The sequence below is a fragment of the Macrosteles quadrilineatus genome, unplaced genomic scaffold, assembly GCF_028750875.1.
Source record: "Macrosteles quadrilineatus isolate MER2022 unplaced genomic scaffold, UCM_ALF_1.0 Scaffold_4__1_contigs__length_99947679, whole genome shotgun sequence".
Classification (NCBI taxonomy): domain Eukaryota; kingdom Metazoa; phylum Arthropoda; class Insecta; order Hemiptera; family Cicadellidae; genus Macrosteles; species Macrosteles quadrilineatus.
Genome location: NW_026542597.1, coordinates 67,920,472 through 67,940,018, shown reverse-complemented (window position 1 = coordinate 67,940,018; position 19,547 = coordinate 67,920,472). Strand labels below are relative to the sequence as shown.

Here is a 19,547-nt window from a genome sequence, read left to right as displayed (position 1 = left end):
CAAGTTTCTGAACCTAAAACCGCCCAGACCCCAATTTTTAAGGACCTCGGTCGTCCGTAATGACGTCATCAAAATGGCGGCCGTAAGAGGATGCTGGGTCCCCATGAATTGGCTATAACGACCGAATGCCTGAACCGATTTCCATGAAATTTGGCACACAAGTGCTTGAATACATTATCTCGGCCTGGGTTGAAAATGGTCAAGTTTCATTAAGTAATTTCAAAATGGCGGCTGATCAAAACTATTAAAAATTATTAGGAAAATAATTGTGAATTGGTTTATACAGGGATTGAATGGTGGTGTCCACTTATCCTTATCTAGCACTATTTTGAGATTATGGCCTTAGTTTGTAAATCCACAATGTTATAATGGACTAAAAATAAAGTTATAAAATGTTCTCATAATTTTAGAATGGATCAACTTTTTTTTTAACGGATTGCAGCATCGTATTCAGCGTAAAGGTTTTGTTTGAAACGGTGGGTCACAACCCTATCTTTACATTTGAAAAATAACTTTGTTTCCAAAATGGCGGATCCAAGATGGCGGACAAAAATGTAAACCCAGTCAAAATGAAGTTCTTGCTACTCTACAATGATCTTACATGGTTCAAAGTTGATATCTTAAGAAATGTATAAAAAAGTAGGGGGGAACTCTTTTAAAACTCTCCCTGTATAAACCAATTCACAATTATTTTCCTAATAATTTTTAATAGTTTTGATCAGCCGCCATTTTGAAATTACTTAATGAAACTTGACCATTTTCAACCCAGGCCGAGATAATGTATTCAAGCACTTGTGTGCCAAATTTCATGGAAATCGGTTCAGGTATTCGGTTGTTATAGCCAATTCATGGGGACCCAGCATCCTCTTACGGCCGCCATTTTGATGACGTCATTACGGACGACCGAGGTCCTTAAAAATTGGGGTCTGGGCGGTTTTAGGTTCAGAAACTTGTATACTATAACCACCTAAAATTGCAGCCTGTCTGTCAGAACTGAAATATTCTGCCACTATATGCAGCTATACGACCCCACTATAGGTGCAACTACTACCATTATGTTTAGCCGCTCTTTGAACTATATTAAGTAAGAGAATCTTCCTGTACAGCAATGAGGGAAAGGTTCTTAACATGCAATAAAAACAAAATAGGTGGTTTCAATCAAGTATTTTTCATCCAAGTATTGATTTAGCTTTTATTCTTTTGCAGTCGTAGTCATATTTAATTTCTATCTTTTAACTGATGATCCACAGTGGTTGTTGTGTTGTTAGGGTTACTTTGAGTCGCTTCGCCTAGAGAGGATGGGGCAGCGAGGCCCGGAGGGTCAACTGGCCATCACGTTGTTGTGTCCGGGACCTGTCTTCAGCAACGTGCTCAGCGAGAGCTTCACAGACATGCCAGGACAGGTACAAACTCGTCAATGTAAACAAAAGTCTGGAGTCTAGATTAAGGATACTAGATTGTAGGAAGTTTCTTGTTTGTATCAAATCACATCTTATTTGACATCTTTAATAAATATGCTACATATTGAATTTTCTTTGTAACCATTAGGCGCATGAGGTGGGAAGTGATTCCCTAGTTGTTTGAATCAGTACCCACAAGTGTAATCATTCGCTCATTAATTACACTGTATACATTTATCATGTTGTATGGAGAGTTCACAAGCCATGCATTTCAAATGACAGTCTAAGCAACATTAGCCCTAAAAACATCATTACTGGTACCTGCAAACACATTCCCTAACTTTTACTGTTTTACAAAAGTTTTTTTTACTAATAAACTAATTTTGACCATACCAAAGCCAAAATCAAAATAATTAATTCAAAATACCAACCTATTAAAACATAATGTTACAGATAGTGCCTGTAGGAGTGTCGCAAGGACATTTAACGCTTAGCATTAAACAAGATGTTTCCAGTAAGAATGTTCATCAGCCCCAAAATCTCCCATAAGAAATGTGTTTGTGTACTGCAAAATGAACGTGGAACTGAATATACCGTAGTTAAACCCTTGCAGACATTTGTTGAAGGACAGATGCAATTGTGAGATGGTTCTTGGATGTTGCAGAAGTTTAACCAGCAGCAGGAGCCGACAGATAAGCGAATGACGACGCAACGCTGCGCCAAGCTGTGTGCGATCGCCATAGCCAACCGTCTGGACGAGGCTTGGATGGGCTTGTTTCCTGTGGTGCCTCTGTGCTATGTCCTGCGCTACTACCCTTATCTGGCTAAAAAGTGAGTTTATTATCAACAGATTATGGATTAATGGCTTCATATCATAGTGTGATCAATTGTATTGGATATATTTTCAGATTGACAACATGTGTCAAAAAAAAATTAAGTGCCTAATTAGACTAGAGATTACATACTTTACACAATCGGTTTTGTAGGAAATATATCGTGGCTTGCCAAGAAAGAAGGAACAGATGCTAACATACCCAAGAAATTATTTTCAGGTAGTTGACAGAACAGTACACAAAATCTTCACTTTACAAGAATGTAGAATGTTTATTTTCCATTCTGAAGAAACCTTGTCAGGGCCAAACATCAAGTCAATAGTGTTATGAATTAATACGTCTCTTATTCCTTAGAGTACACTTTTCACAATTTGTGGCTTGCAGACTGTTCTATACTTTTTTTTACCTATGTAAACAAATTAACATAAAGGTTTTCAGTTTCACTGAATACTGCAATTATTTATTGATACGATATGACATCGTTAATTTTTATTTCAAATTTTGGTCATTGCAGATGTAATAACCTGTATTTTTGGCCTACATTTTCAAATTGAGGGACCGACCCAAAGGAAGTATCACTTTTGAAGATACAAGTTCATCTGCAACATTTTATGAGATGTGGGTTGGATTTTCCCCACATTATAAAATATAAATATTTATGTGGTGTTTTGCTTTCACTTTGTTTTTACAGATTATCTCAGGTCATGTCTGGCCAATATCTGCAGAAAATAAGAGACAGTAGGGTAACTGTCAAGGACCAAAACAAGACAGATTAAAATTTGAACGGTAAAAGATTGCTATATTGCATTTGTGTGGGTTTTCGTCTGACCGTTTTGTTTGTTCATTTTGGTTATCATATGTTTTTTGTTTGCCCTGAGTTTTGTAAGATTTGTTGGTTGTTTTGCTATTTCCTCTTATTTTTTTTATATTTGATTAATTGATTTTAGTTAAGTAGTTAAAATGAACACTTTTAGAAAAGCATGAATATGTGTGTCTGCATATAACCATTGTGTACCAATTTTACAGATATTAACTTCAGGCTTCCATGGTTGTTTTTGTAGAATTTTCAACATGAGGATTTTTTTGCGGGGTGGGGGGGGGAGTGATTTGACTGTTGTCTAAATAGTACTTTTGTCTTATATACCTACCTCAAAAGTCTTTGGGATTGACATGTTTTGTTTTGTTTGTTTCAATTGATTTTTGCCTGGGTGGTAGTGATTGTTTTCATGGTGGAGTGTTTTGAGGTAGGCCTAATTCATGTTTGGGGTTCAAGCATGCTTATTATTTTAAGAGTGCTGTTAAAAGATCAACAGAAACACCCTTTTCCATTATTTGAATTGATGTATTTGAGCGGAGCTTTAAGGGTACTTTTTGAATCATTATCTTTGAGATGTTAATATTCTATTTTTATTTTTGGGATTGTGTAAAGGAATTTACTGTGAATTGAAAGTGTTATGAAGCTGTTAATATTCTATTTTTAGTTTTGGGATTGTGTAAAGGAATTTACTGTGAATTAAAAGTGTTATGAATCTGTTAATATCCCTACATCCACTAAAAAAATACAATTTCGTTAGACTTTCCTTTTACTGACACAATAATGAGTAATTTTGCTTCCCAAAAAATCTATTTTGATGGCTGTCTTCAAATAATTAAACCCATCCTAAAATCTTTCCTTTTTTACAATGTGCTCACATATCTTTTGTTGCAGGTTTATGAAAGTGACGAAATTCAGCTACTTTCAGAAGTTGAGAGATGGTCGAACAACTGTCGAAGTTTAAGGAGCACTAGTTTAATCCATAAACCATTAGTCACATTGCTAATTTCTTGCTTGATGGCATGGGGTTGGACTGCCCAATTGAAGGATGTCTATAATGTGTTGAACACTGTGGTAGTGGTAGCAGCTAGACATTTTATACAGTATACAATAACTGTTGCTTGAGATATTTAACTTTCAATCAAAGGCTTGTTTAAGTTTTAAAATTGGTCGTTTGGATCACAAGATGAAGAATGTGCTTGGATTTAGTAAAGCCGTGTTTTACAGTGCAAGACAGTTTTATTTTTTGGTTGTTTTATTCAAAAATGTTTTTGGAAATAGAAAGAACAGTAATGTGTCTTTTAAAAGCTCAAAGTTACTGTTAATGAAACAGGAATATATGAATATATATTTTTTGTGTACCTTTAAACCGTATACACTTTGCTATGATTGGTCGTAAACTTTATCCTACAAGAGAGGTTTTTAAGACTTAAAGCTAGAACATTCCGTCCTGAAGAGTGGTTGTATTTTATTTTCCATATCTTAAACCTAGCATTTTATCCCAAATCGTGTTCAGGGTACCTACTTATACGTTAACTTGTTAAAACCCTATTTAGTCTTAAGAAAAGCCTGTGTTCAAGGCATCTAGTTATTTTTATTTGTTTAACAGTTGTTTAGATTAGTGCCAAAGTTATCACTTTTAGCTTTATGTTTGTTATGTAATGTTATTGATAAAATAAAAATTTTTGGACTTTGAATATTTTCTTGTTTTAACTTACCTTTTTGAATGAATGGCTTTATTATTGCTTTAAAATGTTTAGTGCTATTGCTCTAGTTTTGCATGTATAAACATTTTTTTAAATAGATTAGGCGTGAGTATTTTTCTCCATGACAATTATTTTATTGCGAACATCCATTTTTAGATTGAAAAATAAGTACGAGACCTTACCGACAGACCACTACCGCGCACTGCAGAATCCATCATACCCATTGATCTCTAAATAGAGATCGATGATCATACCGTGCATAGCCGAACTGTTGGTGGGAAATTGTTATCTCTATCACTGTCGCTGTCAAAACGTATTGTTTGTAGGTTAAATTAAAATAAATTTAACTGTCATAACCTAACCAAACTTGATGATAATGAAAATATCAAATTAAGGTTTACTAATAACACAAATAGTTCTGTTCATAAAATAAAATTATAAAAGTCAAAATCAATTAGATAGTTTTTTAATTATAAAATTAAACTATCATAACCTAACCAAACCAACCAAACTTGCTGATAATGAAAAAAATAAAGTCAAAAAGTTAATGCCTCCGGTAGGATTCGAACCGGCTACCTCTGAATTACCAGCCCAGTGCGCTATCCACTACACCACCGAGACCTATGGCTGTTCAACGTATCGTTGCGCTAATGGTGTTCGCTCGAGCACTGGTGGGTGGTGGCGGTCTGTCGGCAAGGGTTTCTAAAATACGTCTGTAAAAAGAAACTGTACATGAAATCTCATACAATTCAAGTAAGACATGTAATAAATAAGAACATGATAAATATAGGGTTTAGAATGGTACAAAATATGCCAAAGGGTGGCGATTCACCTTCCTCGCATAGTTGCTAATGTCTTCAGCATTTTGGAAACTTGTACTCTTTTTCTTGTCACCTTCGCCACCATAAAATCCAAATGTCCTCTCATCAGAATCTGAATCCTCCTCACTTTTATTACGTTGTCTTTCATCAAAGCTGAATTTATTAGCTTCTCTTTGTTTTGTCTTTTTACACTTTTTCTCTTTTTGTGTTCGCTTTGACGAGTTTTCTCTTTCGGGAATGTCTTCATCGTACTGCAAACATGTTTGGTTACATTTATCTTTACATGACCTTTTATTTGGTTTCTGTACATCGTTTGTTTCATTCTTACGGTGTTGGCAAACACAAGCACAGGGCAGGAGTCTAAAGTTCTGCAAAATATGCATCAGTGAATGTTGCAATAGGTCTTGGCAACATGGTGCTTGTGGACAGATGTTGTTTGGGGTGTTTGTTGTTAAAGGGATGTTGCAGGATCTGCATCGTTGTTGTTGTTCACAGCTGTGACACATACTGCAACATCCGCCCAAAGACAAATTACATTGTGTGGTGTTCATGTTTACTAGAATTTGGAAAATAAAACCTAAAGATAAGGATTTGGGAAGTATTCTATTACTATGGTTACTATTCCTGTAAATGGTTTAGTTTAAAAATTTCTACCTGTTAAAGTTGTCGCCAGCTTTTTAATCAAAATGCAGTTGATGTGAGCCATCGGCAGATCGTACCGATGTAAATTGCCAATTTTTGTTGAATACACAAACTTTTTGAACAAGTCAAACTGATAGAAAGACTTTGTGAGCTTTAGCAACCGTTTATTGCCCATCAACTGTGTCGAAACTGAAAATAAGGTAGTAAATAAGTCTGATAATAGACTAAGGAATCAGTAGGATGATGGATATTATTAGCTTTGACTACTAAACAACTAGACATACCATTCTCATGTTTAATTTTTTGCCAGTTTTAAACTCAAAATGAGCCACTAACATGTTGCTCTGATTTAAATTACTAATTTCTGTAGAATATGCGGACTGCTTAGCTAGGTAAAACTGATAGGACGACTTATCATGGAACTTCAGCGGTATAAAGGCGGTACGGTATCCAATTTTAGACACCTCCAATGTGTGATTGACCCACAGAACTATGTTCTTTCTTGATAAAAATTTGCAGACAGCTGACCATATAGACGGGATGCCTACTTCAGCATCCATAAGTCAATGAAGTTACTCAAAAACAGCTGTCTTCAGTTTCAAGTTTATTCGTCGCAATGTCATAAGCATGAAGAAGCAGGGAAAATCTTCTCTCAACATTGCACCCAGACTTTCAGTGCAGAAGTACTGCATTGTATTCACTACACCTATGCATGACCACTGACCAGTGCTAAGTTTCATCCCAATTGGACAGTTTGTACTAAAGCAACAAACATAAAGGACTGACAGTCATTTGATTCTATATAGCCTAGATGGATAAGGAATGAACTGTTTTGTACTGTTCAAAGATAAATACATGTAAAGGAAAAAGAATATTATGCAAATATGATCAATAATTTTATTTGATGTCAAAAACAGTAATTGATAAACTTACAAAAAAAACTTATAAAACTAAATTTGGAAATTACATTTTACTTAACTTAAAAATAAACATAGTTCGAGTAGCACAGGTACTTTGTACAGTAGGCCTATAACAAAAAGATATTTTACAATGGAAAGTTTCAGATTCAATGATCCATTATTTCTGTTTATTTAACATAAACACATTATACAATATGGGTGGTTCCCAATAGGACACACAGCTTGTATTCCCTAGTATGACGATTAGTCTAGGGTGTTATCAACAGTAAAAAACACAGCAACTACTGTTTCTATGTTCCGTTCCCATTACAAAGCTAAAGTTAAGGTCAACGTTTGGCATTGTTTCCGTAGTTCATAGCACGCAGTGGGACTTTGAAGTTGGCTGCAGCCTGTTGTTGGATTTGGTATGCGAGAGGATGAATCTTGAAACCATATAGTCTGAAAAATAACCACAAATAAATTAGTGAAATCTTTGCGTGAATCATGTCCATAAGCTATGCCCAATCAAATTTTGTTGGGTTGCAGACGAAATCGAGTTAGAATGAATGTAGATGCATTTAACTAAGTCACAATGTCAATGTATTCTTCATTCATTCAAAAGTTTGCTACATCATTGTAATTGACCTACCTAGATTAGCTTAACACTTATAAGGGACAATAATTAGTTCTAATGGCATCATAAAAGGAGAAAATGAACAAGTTAGATGTGGCTGTAGGGTACCTCACTGCTATGTAGTTAAGCAAACCAATGAACCAGATGAGTGCTTGCTAGCTGTGCATGTTGACACATTCCTTACTGCATAATTGTATCTAGGGAAGTGTTTAATAGCAAGGGAGTACAAAACCAACTTAAACCCATACCTTGGGACAAACTGGTTGGCGGGACGCTTGGGTCTGTACTCTGGATGGACCATGAACAACATGTGAGGGAAGCCTGTCCCGAAGTACGCTCCGTCTGAGTGGTGGTGGCGCGAGGACTTGGGTGTGTACACGTCCATGCACTTGGGACAGTACGACTTGACCATAGCCTCGCCAGGGACGTCTGACAAACCTGCCAAACAAAGCAATGTGTAGTACCACACCTCAAAGCTAGGAGCTAGGGACAAGTCAATTCTTGATACTGTTGTTCCTGAACGTTGGCATTGAAAATTGATTGTCAAAAGTTAATGCCAGTAGGCCTACCCAGTAAGGAACAACTTAAGATTTAATATTTAATATTATAAGAACCTAAGATTTTAACGATTAAGATCCTAATTCCTTTGAATTGAAATTACATCAACATATTTGGTGTGAAATGAATACCCTTTCCTTAAATGAGTTTTTTTAGGGTTAGAAGAAAATGCATACTTAGGTTTCTATTGGCATCCAATAGTTATTTTTCCTACACAGTTGCTATAAATCATATAAATAAATAGTCTTTCAAACACTGAAAACATTGTTTTAGGTTAGGTTAAATCAAAACATCAAACGAAATGGGAAACGGTGCACCAGCTGATCATAGTCGTAATATCTTTATATGGTGTTGCCAACCTATTTCCAAGCGTACATGGATTACATACATAATAAAAGCACACTTGTTTTGTGTTGTTTGGTTGAAATAGGCCTACTGGTGTGCAAAAAAAAAAAAATCCTGCGACAAAGTAAAATTGTGCGGCAAAAGTAAGTAAATGCAGCTTTCTGTAGGCTATTATAATCAGTGCAAGTAAGCCCACTTTGTCCGGTAACTGTATGAAAAGATATTTTAATGTAGGCCTAATTGCGTTAAATGATGGACTAAAATTGTCATCCTAATTTGTTTACGAATAAACTCAGTAAATTAACTCTCACTGTTGCTTATTATACTTCCAATGTAAGTGGAAGGTATTATCTACTGAACTAACGGATAAAAGACTACAGCACTCTATCAAACTAGGCCCCAAACTCACCAATAGGAAGCATGTTTTCTGCCTCGCAATAAACTCTGGGGCAATGTCCAAAATCACCGGCTTGGTACTTTTCTATCATTTGGGCGATCCCTCGATTTGTTAGGATGTATCGGGCATGAATCAGACCATACAGCATCTCAGCTGCTTGTTCAATTAGATCCGACTGGTTAGGGTTATCTTCGAGTTCATCATCTGCAAAAAGAAGGGATGCCATGACTTTAAATCTAGGTTTTCAGATATTAAAATGTATAAGTAGTAGAGGGTGGCATAAAACGGGTTGAGTAAGGTTTTTGAGAGAGTATCAACCTGTGATTGTTAGTCTGAACCAGAGGTCTAAAGTGTTTCATCACAGGCCAAGTATAGGCCTACTGGGCTTTAGATTGAGATTTGAATCTTATCTTGGCTGCTGTTTTCTGTATGTAACACATGATGAATATTGTCTATTTAACTATCATTTATGTGTAAGAGTCCACTGGAAATTAATTTTATAAGTACCAAATTTGTTTGAGACCTGTAGGCAAAAAATTAAAATATGCACTGTCAAATCATTTCCAAACCTACAGGGGGTTAAAAGGGTATATTTAAATTGATTCGACCCACTAAATTAATATTATGAGTGATTAAATGGATATAAAGTAAATGAAACTATATATATATATATGAATGCAAGGAACCCTTTACATGCCGTATGCAAATATACTCTTGCACTACACACCCTGTTAATGCCATTAGAGATTATACTCACGAAATCCCTTTTCGTATACCGGTACTGTCTGTGGTTTTTGTACTGTGTCACTGCGTTCACGCTCAATATCAGCAGTATCTTTGCGAGCCCAGCTATTGTTTGGTGTTGCTGTGCATGCAGTTTAGCATTCTTTACTTTTTTGGCATTTGATCAAGTCAAGCAATTAAAAACAAATTTTAGGCTAAAATTTAAAAAATAAATATATGAGATGTTATTTGTGCCGTTGGTCAAGTTTATGTGGTGTGCAAAGGTTAAAATTATATTTAAAAATCTACTAAATTCAATCAAAAATATTGATTCTGATCAATTATTTGTAATTAATTGTGTATTTAAATTTGAACCAATAAGGTCCATTAAAATATCAATAATCAATAAGTAGTAGGCCTTATGCTTATTTTTTTAACTTTTTTTGTATAAAACAAAATTGTACCATTCAACATTTTCTGAAATAACATACATTATCAAACCATTGAGACTATGTTACCCTTATTTACTAGTTCTAGTAGAAAAATATGGACCTAAAGTGGCAAAGTTCATATTGATTGACGATCCACATATTCCAAGGGGAAAAGAACAAGTGACTTTAAAACTTCTGTAACAGAATAAAAAAAATATATAGTAACTTACCTGGCTCTAAATCCAGAATCATATCCAAAGCTTGTCTATAATGTGGTACTTGCTCATTTAAGCCTGTCAGGTTAAACTTGTCCTGTATGTAATCCTCATCGACCTACGAAAAAATAAAACCAAATTAACATAGAGCCTGCACAAGTTGACAGTTTTCTTTTTATTTTCTTTCATCATAGATTAAAGCTTTTCCTTAGATATATTATGATGTCACATTCTGTTTCTTATCTACAAAATGAATTTATTTTTTCCTATTTGTTTTTTAAAGATTAACGCTATAGCCTATAGGCCTACTATCTAAACGTTCAATGTGTGGTTCTAACTGTGAAGTTATGAGCATATGATTTATACATTTTACTATCTGTTTCTGGATAATCTGCACTAATTTTGTTGTATCCAGATGTAAAAAAATGTTCTGAATTTGTTTACTCTTTTGTAAAGGAAATGTCTGCAACAATTGGAATCTTAGGCCTAAGTTATGTGGTATTCCTTCTTGATTTTTAACTGAACCCTAAATCCAAACAAATGTCCTTACCTCGCAAAAAAATTCATTTCCTCGAAGGCCGCAGAACCAAGAAATCCACGACACCTCCTCAGAACTGCTCATCTTTCTGTAAACAACAATCCTTGGTCATTCCTAGAGCTTTTATAAGATAACAACGTTATCTTCTTATATTCATGACTATAGCAACTCATAAACGCACAAATCAGCTGTAGGTCTACATTGAGTTGCACCCCCACTATGACAAATGGCAGTACAGATAAAAACCAAACCCCAAAAAAATTTTATTTTAAAGTTTATTATATTGGCAACTGTGGACACAGCTGGCTTGTGCCGCATCAAGCCAATCGGCAATGTCGCATGCCGATTTCAATCCGACACGTTGGTCCAGTTCAAAGGAAGTGGTGCGGCCAAGCAGGTTGACTCTACCAAACAGCCTCTGGCATAGTGGGGATGTAGTTTTTAAGTTATACCGAACACTTAGGTGAGTACCAAAATCCAAAACAATTAAGTTATGGAGTTCTAAAATGGATCAACTGTAGATTTCTATCCAGGTTTAGTTTTATTCTACAGTTCCTTAAAAGTACTACCGTCACACGGGGTGACTATGGTCAAAAAACGTGCATTTTCATTTGTAACTTTGTTAATTCTCAACATAATTCTATGTTTATGGTATATATGTAGCCTATACCCCCAATCTTGTTGCTTATTGGAAGTTTTAGAAAAAATTTAATCTGAAAGGAGATTGGAGAAAAAAAGATTTTTTTGGCTAACCATTGTCACCCCCCGAGTGGGGTGACTCTGGTAACACCTATTATACTACTGCATACACTCTCTTCACTGATATGGGGCTACAATGGTCAGAAAAAGAAGACTTTTGGCTACAATTTGGTATAATTTTTTTTTTTTTTCAAAAATGTTACTCCTAAGTACAAAAAAAATGAGATTTAGATAAAATGGGCACTTAAAAAAAAAATCATAAAATAATAATAAGTACTACAAACTTGAAAATTGGCAGTTTTAAAGATAAACATAATTAGGAAAATAAGTTATAAGTTTTGGATAAAAAGTTATAACCTTTGGAAAATTGTCGTGAATATTTCTCTGATGAAAAACCGCACAACTTTGAGTCTGTTTAACAAAATTCTAAGACCTACACACTTTAAACTAACCACTTTAATAGATAAATGTACACATTTTATTATGAAAAAATATCACAAAGTTCTATAAAATGGCTGAAATAATTTTTTTTCTTGGCTAGTGTTTTTAGTTCTTGCTCTAGTGGGCTTTGAAAGTCCGCACAACATCGAGTGTGTTAAAAATCAGGATTTTAGAACTAAAATAATAGAAATCATAATATATAAGTCCTACACACTTTAAAAACTGATCACTTTTATAGATTTAAAAAATTAAATTCTGAATTTGCACTCAGTCTTAGGTTGTCTGTACGGTACGGTACCGCAACAATGTTTATTACCGTACCGTACCATTGTAGGTTCTTATTGTACATTGAAGGTATCAAATTTGATTTTGAAAATCACTTCCCCCCCCTCCTAGCTGGGACTGGTTCAGGGAGAATAGCAATGATGTAATTTCTTCCTTCTAACGAAATACTGTATCTTCTTTCTCTGGCCATGCAAAATGTAACCCACTTTTCCTAAGGTACTTGACAACATAGGCCCAGCGCACACGGTGTGACTGTTTTACAACAACTGTTGCAAACCAGTTGCGTTTGGAACCAGTTTGCAACTGAAACAAAACTTCTGTCCGCACACGGTGTGACTGTTTTACAACTACAGTTGCGTCTATTGTGCAATCAGTGGAGTGCAAATTTAGTGCAGTTACATTGTTTTAAGGCCTTAAGTGCGTTTACTAAGTCGGACTCAGACGAAGAAGACGTTATTAGCTATTATCAATTCCGAATACAGCGAAGGGTACTGAGAGAGCATTGAGTTCACCCTTATTTGAGCAAGAATGTTACTACTAGGCTGTTTGTTCAGCTAGAGCTATTCGGATAGGAAATTATAAACACTAAAAACACTATACGGCCGTCAAAATTCCACCAAAATACCACCAAACACCACAAAAACACCCCGTGGTCTCGTGCAACTGAACTCTGCAACGCAACTGCAACGTCGGGCCCACGGTTGTATGTGACTGGTTTCAAACTTTTTTTGAAATCGCATGTACAACCAGTTGCGTTGTGTGCGCCTCCCCACTGTAATACATTGCCAAAGTCTCAAAACAGTTACACTGGTTTGCAACGAAAGTTGTAAAACAGTCACACCGTGTGCGCTGGGCCGTACTCGTAATGGTTAGCCTACACGTTTTAATTTGAAATTCCCTTTTGATTTATTCTTCTCTAATTTTCAATAATAATTCTATAGTTTGTATTTAATTTCATACTTATATATGTAACCATTAAAAATCAATTAATAATAATTTTTAATTGCTTCAAATCTTGAAAAAAATTGTTTTTAGCCTTGACCATAGTCACCCCATTGCAGTCAAGATTTTGGTAATGTTTACAAAAAAATTCTTAAAAAAATATACAATAAGATATACAACTGAAACTCTCAGAACCTCTTTAATACATATCAGGCTTAGTCACAAAAAAAAATAGATGCCGTGGACTACATCTTCATATATTGTTTTAAATTTGTCAAAATGATCACAAAATAGTAGAGAATATGCGGGTATTTTTTATTTCATAATAGCTTTATTCGTTTCCGAGAAAATCAATATAATAACAAATTTTCAAATTTGACCATAGTCACCCCGCTTGACGGTAGGCCTACTGTAAGCAAGTTGTTGGGCATGGGCTGTAATACAACTAGTTTCCGTTTGTTTGCTTTCAAACAGGGTTGACAGGATGACATTGTTGGTAAATTAGAAGTTGACATTAGAGACATCAGAGAAAGAGAGATAGGGTTGAAAGCATTCCCTTACTTTTAAAAATGATTTTTTTATTGGTTAGTCACACCTCACACGATAAAGAAAGAAGAGGTAGCCTATAATCTACATAGAGGATCTGTTTAAGAATTATTTTGAAGCCAGAGCCACAGAGTATAATAATATAAAACTTTGTAAAAATATAAATTATAAACCTATTATTTTCAACAGGTATTTTTTATGTCTTACTTGTTGGGCCTTATACGTCTCAGGTTCCAGTAGTTAAATTTGTTCATTTTTGCTGAAGGCTAACCACGAACCTTACACTAAAGGTTAAACAAGCATATGAGCTTAATTTTATTTAAGTAACTGTGCCAAAAACTGATGCAATCTTCTCTCAATTATTACATTTTACAATAAACGCAGTTCACTAGTGGTAACTTAAAAATAACCCACGAGTTTATGTAAAAACAACAGACTACTGAGTTTGTACTCAGTCGTTCAACAAATATTAACTGATACCGTTTCTGACAAGTAATTCCATAACAAAGTCATTTGCTCTCTCATTTAACTGTAACCCATTCTGACACATGATATTTTGTTGTTGATTTAATACTAACTAGATAAGATTACGTTACTATGATAATAAGCAATTTTGATTTATTGAAATTTAATTTCATTGTTATAGATTGGGTCTAGCTGCCTGAAAACCCCCCCTTGAAGTGCTAGATAATATAAAGAAATTTAAAATTGTATTGTATTTAAAATAATATAGAAATTTAAACATAACAAGTAACTTATGTGCTGAATTCTGATGTCAATCATCTGAACTGTTTCAATTTTATATTTGACGAGCTGTTGGCCCGTCCTACGTAGGTACGGGAATCGAGCAGCCCATTAAAACTGTGTATAGTTATATCAATATGTATATTCCTAATTCAAGCTTAGTTTAAGCAGTTCAAAATTTATTGTACAGAAAAAGCTCCTAAGATGAATTAAAACTTGTGATCGTTGTTACTTTCCCAACCTTTCCTAAAAAAGTCGAGTAGTAAAATAATTTTCATCTTGCTTTCTTTTGAAGATTCGTGAGCTTCGATTCCTATACAGCAATGGTTATAGAATCTTACTTAATTCCTACTACAATCAATGACAAAATCACAGAGTAAATAAACTAACCTCATAGCTCTATAGAATATTTTTACATTCAACCAGCTGTTAGTTATAACAAATTATAGGCCTATAGCACTAAAACAAACTAAAGATTTTAAAGACTGTTCAAAAAAATTAATTCTAGAACATCTAGTATTTTACTATGTATATTTAAATTATCTCTCATCCCCTTACCCAATAATTGAACGTAGGCTATCTATGATTGTAATGTAGCATAGTATAAATAAGTCAACCCTACGTATGTCATTTTATTTTCATCCAAATGCGGAATTTGTGTTGAAAACACTGAATGTTTACAGCTGTTACGTTGGGCAAATTGTATTATACCAAAAGCTAGAGTAGAATGTTAGCGTCGGCTGCTAGACTTTTTAAAATTTGAAACTTAATTTCTAAAAAACTGGGACCCTAAACAAAAATTATGGCTTCGACATTCCCTAGTTCTCAAAATTGTCTTTCTTTCAACAGAAAAATCATGAAAATCCTTCAAGTGCGTGAAATAAAAAACCCTGTCGCGTTTTAATATTATAGATTATATCAAAACAGATGGAGATAATACAAATTTGTTTACATCCATACGAAAATGGGGTTATCTATAGGCTAGTTGGTGATGTTTCAGTGAATTCAAGTAAAATAAGTTATTGTAACTAGTTGTAACCTTACCTTACTAACCAAACGATATATTGAATCATAGATAAAAGGAGTATAGACATAAAAGGAGTATGTCTATACTCCTTTTATCTATGATTGAATGAAACAATCGATTAATCGATATATCGATCGACATTTTCATTCGAATGAGTGTAGGACCTTAAGTAAAGTGCAGCAGTAAGGCAATGCTATTTGTATAAAATTTAAAGAAGAAAATGACTTAGGCCTACTGTACGTTGGATTTTGTGTTGTGGATGGGATTTTGTGTTTTCATAAGTTAACTTGGTATTAAGTCATGTTGTATTGAACTTAACCCTCCAAGTGTCCATAGTAATGGTATTAATGTCCGCCCATTTATTGCGCAATTGCAGGGCTTTATTAAAATGTATCTTAGAAACTTAAAAACACTCTAAAGGATACTGTTTTATATACCAGTTTGTTTGGAAAATTATGGGCTTCAATGTAATAGGCTATAAAACATTACAAACAAAAAATGTCTACAATTTTTGTGGGGTTAACATTTTTCAAAAATTATTGGCTAAAATAAATTTTAAAAATGTATGTTTACGCTCAATAAATGTTTAGGCCTATGATTTATAGGTCTAAAATTTTTTTTAAATAGCTTCTTTGTTCTAAATTTTATGAGGATTCCAAAAATATAATAATAGCCTAGCCTATTAAGGAAGTAGGCCTAGGTTTGCAAATAAATAAGTTATGGGTGAAAAACAGATTTCGTACATTTTTAGGGTCAGCTAAGAATGCATAGCCTAACCATAGCTAGGAATCTGGCGGATAATTTACGTCAATATCTTTACAAACATCTTCAGGATCATAAACCAGCCCTTCAAAATCACTTAAATCTTCTTATAATGCACCACGTATATCACAACATTTTATTTTAAACACTAAAACAATGATAAACGTAATAAAACACATCAGTCATCGGTGCGAGGTTAACCAAGTTCAGGGTGTCCACAGAAATTTTGTCATCAATTTCCCTGACTTTCCATGACTATCCATGACCATTAACCATTGATTTCCATGACTCACGAACTTAACTAAAAAATTATAATATACCGTACACACACGAATAATACTGCCTAGACAAGTTATTTCACAGAAAATATTGAAATATGTATTAACAGATAACAATGGAGTACAATAGGTACAACAATGAACTAATACAAACTCAAAACCCATAAACTAAGACAACTGTATAAATTGAAATTGTCGTACATTTGTGAAAAATTCGGAAAAATGCTACAATAGTCGCGGTTACGGCCGACTAGAGCATTGAAAGGTCCCCTGAAATCCATCCATCATTGGGGATTTCCATGACTTTCCATGACTTTTTGCCTATTTCCATGACTTTCAATGACCATAATTTTTTTCCATGACTTTCCATGACTATCCCTGACTTTCCAGAATGTGGACACCCTGAAGTTGTTTACAAATACGCACGTCATCTGTCTGCTACAATATATTCGGGACTAAAATTAAAAGCGTCTAGAAACAGACATCAGGAGAAAGCTTAGAATCTGCTGAAAACAACGATACCAATCTCGATCCAGTTCAATCTGATTCAGCCGGTCCCAGAGCCTTTGCATTAAACGATGTTTATGTGTCGCAAAAGCGACACATAACACCACGGCGGGTGTGTAGTGCGTCGATTACGCTACGCTTTTAACACTCGGAGGGTTAAGGAATTTAAGTAACACACTTTAAGTTAAAGTATTTGTTTAAAACGTAAAAAAGAGATTTTTTTTTCATAGGCCTAAGTTAGTACCGTAGGCCTAACTTATGTTTCATTAAACTTAGCATTTGAAATTTTAGGCTCCTGTAAGATGCCTCAAAGAAATAGCACATAAGTTAGGCTACAATGAAAATAATAGGGCATGCAAAGCAAATAATAGAGATATGATGAGAAATAATCGTTTTCGCCCTTATCAACTAGCCTAAGGTAGGCTAGGCCTACTTATAACTTATATCAAGGATTTTGGAGTCACAAAGTGACGCAGGCTGCTAACTCAAACTTAGCCTAGGCCTAGTACAATATGGAAATAAATAATGGTGTTCGGCCTAGCCGAGATTATAGGCCTAGGCCTAAGTAGGCCTATATGAAATTATTTTCCCGCTGTATTTATACAGCCGTAGGCCTACGTATTAGGCCTACTTCCAGCTAGTAAAAACAAATAGGCCTAGGTATTGAAGTAACCAACAAAATGATTCAGCCTGAGACTTAGCCTTCATTGTAACTTACTTTAGTATGTAACTTATAGCCCATTTACATTAGCTACATACAGTAGGCCCCTACAATGAACAGGTGTGACTTAACTTAAGTTACATCTCATGGGAAATGGGCTCTAGAACCTAATTTACCCTGCTCTAAAAATGTACAAAATGGCAGCAAAATCCAAAATGTAATAAACATCCATATATTAGCAGATGGACACGCTAATTAGGTACGGTTTCCGAATCAAGCTAATGTGTTGATTGGACCTAGGCTGCAATCGTTTAGTCGGCATGATTTTTTACGCCCTTGAGACTAAATAAGAATACAAATTTCAACTAGTTTAAGTTAATTATTGATGGTAGTTAATTGCTCGAAACAGTTTCTCTCGGATTTCGACAGTTTTTGACATAGTAAATAAAGGAAAACAAAGAAATTATTACTCACCTCTTTCTACTTGGATTAGCCACGCTTGACGTTGTTCAAGGGAGGATCAAATTTTGGAGCTCTTTGGATTTTGTTTTGCAGAAAACGCCATTTTCGAATTGAACAGATGGACCTACAATCCAAAGGCGTTCAAGAAGATTGAATCTCCTCAATACTGAATTCAATACATTACTACGATTAAAACTAGGCCTATGATTTGTATTCATTGAAGATCAGTGAAATAACAAACTAAAGCCAACGAACAAATTAAATTATGATCCCATAAGACTTATTTACAAACATTTTTGTTTGATACAAACTGTTTTCGTTTGGCAAATTTTGTTTGCCATATGATGTCAAGTTGCGGTAATGTCACTGGTTAAACACGGGTCACACTAGGCTGGCATCAGCGGCGAATTGAAAGAAGCCGCGACTGTCAGCTTAATGTGACCACAAAATTCACAGCTGATACTGAGCTGGCTCAGCCTGGATTGGTGAACCGGTGATGCTGGTGCCAGCTGCTGATCACCAGCGGCTGGCAAACAGCCTAGTGTGACCCAAGTAGTCCTGAGTGTGACCCGTGCTTAAGGGGGAGCGAGCGAGCGAGCTGATCTACGTAGTTAGAGCGCGGGTCTCCGGTTCCTGGGGTCCCGGGTTCAATTAAAAATTCTACATTAAAGTGAGCGTCATTCAAATGAACGAAAATAGGTCGATAGCTCAAAATGGTGCAACTAATTTGTACTTGTCATTCTTTTGAATTTGGAGCCAATATTCAGTTTTTTTTATGTGTGTTTCATGTTCGTATAGTAGTTTCAGTGCTCTGGTACTGATGACTACCATCCCGCTTATTTTAAAAATTATCATTAGACATGATTTATCCCCTGAGTTAAATTGATGAATATATTATAATAATACAATTAACTCATCAGTCCCAGCTCTCAAGGTTTCGTATAATACGACCATTTCGTCATCAAAATGCCATACTCAGATATGTATATCCACCAGAATCGGCGTCATCAAACTTTACACACACACGAAACATGATAAAAAACATTTAAAACATAGGTATCAAAAAAGAGACATGCCTGTCTCTTCTTATTTTTAAGGTGCAAGGCGGGATGAGTGAACTTAACTAGCATGATCGGACCATATGGGAACGGGGTTTTACGGGGGGTTTATTTAAATGGGGTAAAAATTGAGTTCTCCCATTTTTTTTTTTCAATTTATCTTTAGACCTTTGAGCTTC

At 35.0% G+C, this 19,547-nt stretch overlaps 2 protein-coding genes across 3 annotated transcripts in view; one reads left to right on the top strand and one right to left on the bottom strand.

Moving 5' to 3' along the window:
* The window catches only part of LOC128992609 (dehydrogenase/reductase SDR family member 7-like), a 34,827-nt gene extending 30,098 nt beyond the window's left edge, over window positions 1-4,729 (top strand). Inside the window, exons 5-8 of one of the 2 annotated variants that reach the window (XM_054416274.1) lie at window positions 1,269-1,403; window positions 2,065-2,231; window positions 2,925-3,019; window positions 3,942-4,729. In XM_054416274.1, coding sequence (XP_054272249.1) covers window positions 1,269-1,403; window positions 2,065-2,231; window positions 2,925-3,009 — 387 coding nt within the window. In that variant the 3' untranslated portion in view covers window positions 3,010-3,019; window positions 3,942-4,729. The remainder of the gene's footprint in view (window positions 1-1,268; window positions 1,404-2,064; window positions 2,232-2,924; window positions 3,020-3,941) is intronic. The other variant, XM_054416275.1, reaches the window with a different exon arrangement.
* A 2,370-nt stretch (window positions 4,730-7,099) lies between these two features.
* On the bottom strand, window positions 7,100-18,408 carry LOC128991693 (casein kinase II subunit beta). The gene is made up of 6 exons (XM_054414793.1): window positions 18,323-18,408; window positions 10,969-11,044; window positions 10,434-10,536; window positions 9,062-9,253; window positions 7,998-8,187; window positions 7,100-7,574 (listed from the first exon to the last, which is right to left on the bottom strand). Exons 2-6 carry the CDS (start codon window positions 11,038-11,040, stop codon window positions 7,463-7,465), a joined length of 669 nt encoding a protein of 222 aa, XP_054270768.1. The 5' UTR covers window positions 11,041-11,044; window positions 18,323-18,408; the 3' UTR covers window positions 7,100-7,462.
* Window positions 18,409-19,547: the final 1,139 nt, after the last annotated feature.

Excerpts from the sequence above, each read along its gene's own strand:
- LOC128991693 (XM_054414793.1), bottom strand. The coding sequence starts at position 11,040 with ATGAGCAGTTCTGAGGAGGTGTCGTGGATTTCTTGGTTCTGCGGCCTT. Across the intron at positions 9,254-10,433 it reads GATTCTGGATTTAGAGCCAG|ATGATGAACTCGAAGATAAC; the intron begins GTAAGTTACTAT and ends TTCTTTTTGCAG. Across the intron at positions 7,575-7,997 it reads GCCAACCAGTTTGTCCCAAG|ACTATATGGTTTCAAGATTC; the intron begins GTATGGGTTTAA and ends GTTATTTTTCAG.